At 38.4% G+C, this 7,619-nt stretch overlaps 1 protein-coding gene across 1 annotated transcript; it reads left to right on the top strand.

Annotated features, from left to right (window-relative positions):
- Positions 1-6,339: 6,339 nt before the first annotated feature.
- LOC110931181 lies at positions 6,340-7,296 on the top strand. Its single transcript, XM_022174588.1, has one exon. It carries the CDS (start codon positions 6,340-6,342, stop codon positions 7,294-7,296), a length of 957 nt encoding a protein of 318 aa, XP_022030280.1.
- The last annotated feature ends 323 nt before the right edge of the window (positions 7,297-7,619 follow it).

Raw genomic sequence — 7,619 nt, 5'->3', positions numbered from 1 at the left:
TTGATTTGAGGAATTCCCGTATCTAAAGTTCGGGTGATTTCGTAAACCGGGGTGGTAAGTATTGGAATTCATGTTATAATTTCTACCACCCCCGCCTTGCCCTTGCAATGCATTCACCTCCTCATATTGCCCTTCCACTCCTTGGCAATTTTCAGCCGCATGCCCTATCTCATTACAATGCACACAAACATTATAAATTTGATTAGTGTGCACTTGAGTTCGGGTAATGGCCGGTCATGCTCTCCTTGATGCTTGAGCTTTTCTTTTTGATGTGATTGCCATTTGCTCCAAAAATTCCCAATCGTCATGCTCGTAATTTGTACCAAAAGTACCATTTGTGATAGACATTAAATCGCGAGCATCTTCGGCACTTAACCCCTTATGGAAAGCATTCATCAATTCCCAAAGCTCTATCCCATGATGAGGACAATTCTTTATCATCATGTTAAAACGTTCAAAGGCCTCATGGAACATTTCACCTTGTTGTTGAAAACTCCTCAACCCCTTTCTAGCATCATTGGTCTTTTGAGCGGTGTAAAATTCATCTAAAAATATTTGTCGCATCTCCGTCCAAGTGTAGATAGATGCCGAAGGTAGAGTGTAAAACCACTTCTTTGCCTTATCTTCTAGAGAAAATTGAAATAATACCAATTTGACATCATCAGCCGAAAAACCTTGACTCCCAAGAGTGTTGCAAATTGAGTCATAAGCCTCCAAATGAAAATAAGGCTCCTCCGTTGCTAGACCCTTATATTTCGGCAAACTTTGCAATGAATTGGTTCTCACTTCAAAAGTTCTTCCTTGGTTGTTGTGAGGAATGACTACCGGTGAAGGATTGCGAGTAATCACCGGCCTAAAATGCGCTTCAATACCCCTCGCATGTTCTCTAAGATGCCTTCTTGGTACACCAAACCGACCCCTTGGACGAACTTGACCCATTGGTCTTGGTATATGCCCTTGTGGTGCAATTGGTTGTTGAAATTGTTGTTGTGGCATCAGTAGGTTTTGAACTGGTCTTTGGAATTGTTGTTGAACATTCGGTGGACGAACTTGTTGCAATGGTATGGGACGTTGCATTTGTGGCCCTTGTGGCCTTGGCCTAATGTGTTGCGGAATGAGTTGTTGTTGTTGTGGCATCCCACCAACACTTGGCATGACTTGATATTGACCTTGCACATAACCGAACTCTCCTTGATCTCCATCACCCCCATAAGCATACCCATCTTCATCAAAACCCTCAAATTCCTCATATCCCTCATCATAACCATCTCCTTGAATTCCCGAAGACTGCCCAAATGGAATAGTCGAGTATTGAAAACCCAACTGGTTTGATGATCGAAACGATGAAGCATGGACAATGGTCGAGTTTGGTGCTATGGTATAGTTCGAATATGATTGACCCGCACCCGGAAAGAAATGGGACAATGGTGGAATCGTAGTAGCAGGGTTAAAAGTAATGGTTGGTTCCTCTTGAGTGGTAATGGGTTGTGTGGTGTTGGTTGGTGTAACATTTTGAATCAAGGTAGGTTCAGTGGTATTTGTTGGAATGGTGGTATTTGGTGAAGGTTGAGTGGATGTTGATATAAATGGTGGAGTAGGTTCACTCGTAGTGGGTGGTGGTGGTGGTGGATCCATGTATCGAAGTGGTGTAACCGGTGTGATTGGTGTTGTTGGTGAACCGCTAATTGTATTTTCCCTTAACAAAATCCTGTTTGCTCGCAAAGTTCGTTCGATTTCCGGATCAAATGCTAATGGTGAAAGCTTGTGAGAGCTTCTAGTACACATGCACCTGTAAATACCTGCACACTAACACACCCAGCGTAAACCAGAAAAAATAACAAACTTAAAAACAGCAAAAAATAACACACGTTGCGCACTACTCCCCGACAACGGCGCCAAAATTTGACGTGATGTCGTGGTCACAATCAAATTTAATCCAATTACTACTAAATAGTTAGTGGCAAGTGGGTATCGAACACAGGGAGTTTGTGGAATATGTGTTATTTAAAGATTTATCTAAGTGAACTAAGTTAAGCTAATTGCAAGAAAATAAAATTCAAGAGTTGATTTGAGTGAATTGGTTTAGGAACTAGATTTAACTAAGTAAATTGCAAAGGAGAAGTTTTAGTTGTAAGCAAATTAGAGACAAATGACCATCCTAGATTTCCGGTTTGTTTCGACATTCATATTATCATTTCACTAGAAAGAACTACATAGACATAGCTCATGTGTGATTACTTGCAGTGATGAAAGGGAACTAAGTACTCAGATTCCTAGAACGTGAGGTTGTTACCCGATGATCAATCAACCCTTACACAAGCCTAACTATACCCATGATATCTCGATTGCCAACGGCACCAAGAACGTATGGTTTCTAATTAGTTCAACATAAGAATCAACAAGTTACTAACAAACAATCACACATCATAACAACAAATCATAAAGATAAAGATTGTTATTCTAGAAATTAGAAAAATCAAACATGAAATGTCTCAACCAAACCTTCAATCCAGGACAATCATCAAGTGTTTAGCCACTCATGGCTTGAAGCAACATCATAACAAAAGTTCTATTGTTCATAAAGATCAAAGCACAAAAACTAGTGATAAAACAAGTGTTCTTCAAGCCCAAGTCTCCAAAAGTTGCTCCCAATTCGTCCCCAAGACAAGTGGTAACCGAAAACATATGATGAGCCACCATAAAAACCCATGAAATGACAATTTAATGCATAAGTTACAAAATTGGATCAGTCGGTGGCGTAACCTACGGCAGAGGGCCGTAGGTTACGGCGGGCAGCTTTCCCTTATGGCGGGTGGCTTCTGTCTTACGGCGAAGGCTTTTTGCAAAGGTTGGGGCCGTAACCTACGGCCAAGTGCCGTAGGTTACGGCGCTGAGTGTTAGTTTTTCCTTGTTTCCTTCATTTAATTCACCATTTCTTCAATCTCAACACCGCCAACCTCTAGCATCCATCCAAGCTCCATAAAACCCGCATTTTAAGTTCTTTAACACCTATAACATCAAACATCTTGTGATTACCAAATTCAAGCTATTAACCGGATAAAGTATGGTATTTTAGTCTATTTAAAGGCCTTAAGAGTTGTCCTACGGACCACCCGTCATGTACGGATAACGAACCGGACCATACATGTATTTTCGATACAAGTACCGATTGACACAAAGCTTATTCAACTTATAAAGTAAGAAAATAATAATAATTATTATTATAATATAAAAATAATAAAAGTATAAAAATCTATATATGTAACTATAATTTTAAAAACAAAACAATGTTACTGTTCAAAACGTTGTAAATTTAATATAACTAGTTGATTTTCCGCCCGCACGTTGCGGCAGGGACCCAATGTATGCAAAATGCGTGTCAGCATCGACAAGCAGATACCAAATATCAAAACATAAATAAAAATGACGTGGTAAGGATAGTTACTCCGTCCTAAAAAAAAGCGATTTTAAATAACCTAATATATAATAATAGGACCCACGTCCTACACGTTGGAAATTCAGTTGTTTTCAGTTCAGTTATTACGGTGCTAACACGTTAAAATATGGATGAGCTCGGTATCAGTAACGGCACCGAAAGTACCGATCCGGAAAATCATCGAAGTTAGGTACCGCCACTAAAAATGCTCGGTACAATACGGTATGGTATTTGAAGGTAAAAATCAATACATACAAGTATGGTGCTAGACCAGTGTTGAACCGAAAGTAACGATTCTGAAAATGCCAAAAGGTGGGTACAAATTGGTATCGAAAATGATTTCGTATAGTAAATTTGGTACCGATAGGATACCGGTTTGATTACAGGATTTGATACGATTTGCTCATCGATAATCTAAATATCCAAGTTAATTTTACATGCTAGAATTCATTCATTACAGAAAAAGACAAAAAAGAAAGCAAAATAAGTTATAAACCTCATTCAAACGAAATACAGTTTACTTACTGTGTGTATGAAAAGTAATCTAAACGGTGCAATTACTTGCATTGCTACGTTGCTACAGGATTTGATGAGCTCGGTACCAACCGGTACCGAAAAAACCGTTACCGAAATTCCCAAAAGTGGGTACCGGTACCGAATATATCTGGTATGGTGCGGTTCGGTACCGGTCGGTACTGGTACGACACCGGTATTTGAGGATAAAAACCGGTGAATACCGGTGCCGAATCGGTACCGAAAATACACCCGGTTTGGTAAATTTGATACCGATACCCGATACCATTTACTTATCCCTTGATGATGTTACTATTATTAGATTTTATATATAGGATGATTTTACTATTCATTGCATTGAATATTTAATATATAGGTAACTAGGTTATAACCCCGTGTATTACACGGGTTAAGTAAATAAAAAATCAAATAGTTAATAACGAAGATTTAACAATTATAAAACGATATTTACAAAATTTTGTGTCATATACGATCAAAACTTGTGATGTTTGTCAAGTTTATAAATATGAAAGCATTTGAACCATCGATTAGAAGACAAACTGTATTATCAACTTTTTCACGAGTTTTAGCAGTCATGTGAGCATACATTTAATAACCCAAGTTTTATTTAATTAAACGTGGTCTTAATTTATCAGTTCTAAAAAAATGTTGAAATGTCCATATTAGACATATAGCAATTAGCCAATTAAATAAACTTATAAGAAAAAATATTTAAATTTAAATTAATTTTAAAGGTTTTTTTAAAGGTCTTTTACAATTTATTATCACATAATTGTTAACTCAAATCGAATATCTAATGTTTATCTTAATATATGGATGAATACTTATCAAATCATATGTATAACCATTTTTTTAATATATGAACTAGGTTAATGCCCGCGCGATGCGCGGCTTCATCCAAAACCATATTATTTACTTTGAAATATAATATTTTGTACAAAGGCATAAAAAACTATTAAAATTAATATATAATCTCATATTGTATAACAGACTGTAAAATTTAGTAATATGTAGTCTTGTACTATTGCATAAAAAAATTCTGTTGATCAATATACACCGGTAGAGTAAAAAAGAAATTATCAAAATATGAACCAAATGTTAAAAAATGTGAATGTAATATATGGATGAAAAAAACAACATTAGATAAAAAAATAATATCATCCAAACACTTGCTAGTTGCTTGAAAATCTTGACAATTTGACAATTTGAAATCATTCGGCTTCTTCTTGGTACCTAATATAACCAAAATTAACCAAACACATAATGAATATAGTGATATAAAAGAATTGAATTTATAATTGTAAAACATCTATGAAATGAAAGGTAAATGAATAAAAAAAATTAAATGTTGCAAAAACTTACATATCATTTTCTAGAAAATGGCAGCTGAAACCTACATTTAAATTAAGATGACTACACAACTGATTTAGTCCTGAAAGTTAAAAGAAATAATAAGACGGAAAACTTTAATATTCAAGAGCAAGTAATCAATTCAAAATAACAATAAATCAAACCTAAAAGTTGCAGCATAATATAACCAACCCGACCGAGCACAACCCAGGTGATCACTTGTACACATCAACCATCAACTTGAATGATCAAATCATATACCCGAGCCGACTCAAATGACCAGTTGTCCTCATCAACCATCAATCCGAAAGTTCCATAGTGATATATAACCAACCACACCAGGATAACCAGTTGTATCAATTAAGCATCAAACAATCAATCTTGCCCCGTTTAGTACAAACAATTCTTAACAGAATAATCCAAACATAAAAACATATAAAATAGATGACAAAAATAATATACCTTCTTTAGTCTTTTTGAAAAACTTCATAATTTAGCAAATCATGTGAATTAGTCAAGGTATAAAATAAAACATCTAATGTGATCAAAATTGAACAGATCAATTTTCAAAATCAAAATAAACCTAATTGAATCTTAATGTAACAACACATACAGGGTTATTCAATACATTTCAAATGACACAGGTTCATGTAATAATCTGTTTTGTTATGAGGCAAAAATTAAAATGCAAATGAACTTGTTTTAACAATTTAATTCACTCAGAAGTATTCATATCTCCATCCTATTAGAATATATTACTTTATATAATTGATAGTAATTGATAGCAATTGATAGTGTACATATATAGAAAATATGATGTACGTAACTAGAGTGAAGACAGCTTGCATACAGCTAGCCATTGATCCCTATAAAAGCAGAAGGATCTCATCTTTGTAAAGGCATCCAAATCAATAATATTACAAACACTTTCATGGTATCGAGCCAAGCCTGAACCCTAGGCAGCCATTTTTTTTTTCTCTCTGCAATTCTCTTTTTTGTTTGTCTTCTTTCTCGTACCAATGGCTGGCGATGATGCTAACACTCCCAAACCTGAATCAAAAACATTGCATCCAGTTTACTCGGTAGCCAACATTCAAAACAAGATCCGCACACTCGATGGGGTTAAGGTCACATACTCGGCATGGGTCAAGCTCTTCAAGCTCCATGCACGTGGTTATCGTGTCCTCAACCATATCGACGGCACTGCTCCACCGGCGAAGACCGATCCGACTTACGAGTCGTGGGCGGAAATCGATGCAATCGTTCTCCAGTGGGTTTATGGAACCCTCTCGGATGACTTGCTTGTTCGGGTTTTGGATGCGGAAACCACTGCTCGTCTTGCTTGGGAGAAGATTCAAAACATCTTTATCAGTAACAAAAGCTCAAGAGCAGCCACATTGGAACATGAATTCACCAACACTACTCTATCATCTTGCGCCTCTCTAGATGACTACTGCCAAAAACTAAAAGATTTGGCAGAACAACTAGGTGATGTGGATCATCCGGTCACCGAATCACGTGTAGTGCTACAGTTGGTGAGGGGGCTTCCAACGGAGTTCGACACGGTTGCCTCTTTCATCAACCAATCAAGCACGACGTGGGACAATGCGAGGAGCATGCTGCAATTGGAACAACACCGTCAGAATGCTCGACAACAACCTACTCTTGTTGCTTCACGAAGCAACCCACAGCCGCCACCTCCTCCGCCGGGCTTCCCGGCTCCGGTTCAAGACACTTCTGCTCCCAATTCAACCATGTATGACCAAGGCTCCTCCCGTTCTTTCACCCGTGGACGTGGCAGGGGTCGCCGTGGTGGTGGTCGGAACAACAACAATAATCGTGGGGGTGGTCGGTCTGGATCGGGGTACCTTGCTCAGCCTACCCCACCAGGCTTCTCAACTCAGCCGCTAAATGCTTACGCCCCATGGGGGTCTCCGGCTGCCTACCAACCTTGGGCGCCGCCGCCATGCCCCTAGCCTACCCAAGCCTCCGCATGGCCGGCTCCTTGGTCCAACAAAACTCCAGCAGGTTATGACCCGCAAGTAGCTAACATGGCAGCACCACAACCATTTCCAAATGCAGCAAATACAGTTCCGGGGGTGGACGCTTTAAATCCCACAGACTTGGGAGCCGCCCTCAACACCTTGCACCTCAACACTCAAGACCCAAACTGGTACATGGACTCCGGCGCATCGTCCCATCTCACTAACGAACCGGGTAAGATCTCTTCCCCTTTATCATTATCTAATCATGGTGATATACTTGTTGGAAATGGTCATAAACTGCTAATTTCAGGATC

Source organism: Helianthus annuus, chromosome 3 (genome assembly GCF_002127325.2).
Source record: "Helianthus annuus cultivar XRQ/B chromosome 3, HanXRQr2.0-SUNRISE, whole genome shotgun sequence".
NCBI lineage: Eukaryota > Viridiplantae > Streptophyta > Magnoliopsida > Asterales > Asteraceae > Helianthus > Helianthus annuus.
This window is presented reverse-complemented; position numbering and strand designations above follow the sequence as displayed.

Coding starts and splice junctions, on each gene's coding strand:
- LOC110931181 (XM_022174588.1), top strand. CDS start 6,340: ATGGCTGGCGATGATGCTAACACTCCCAAACCTGAATCAAAAACATTG.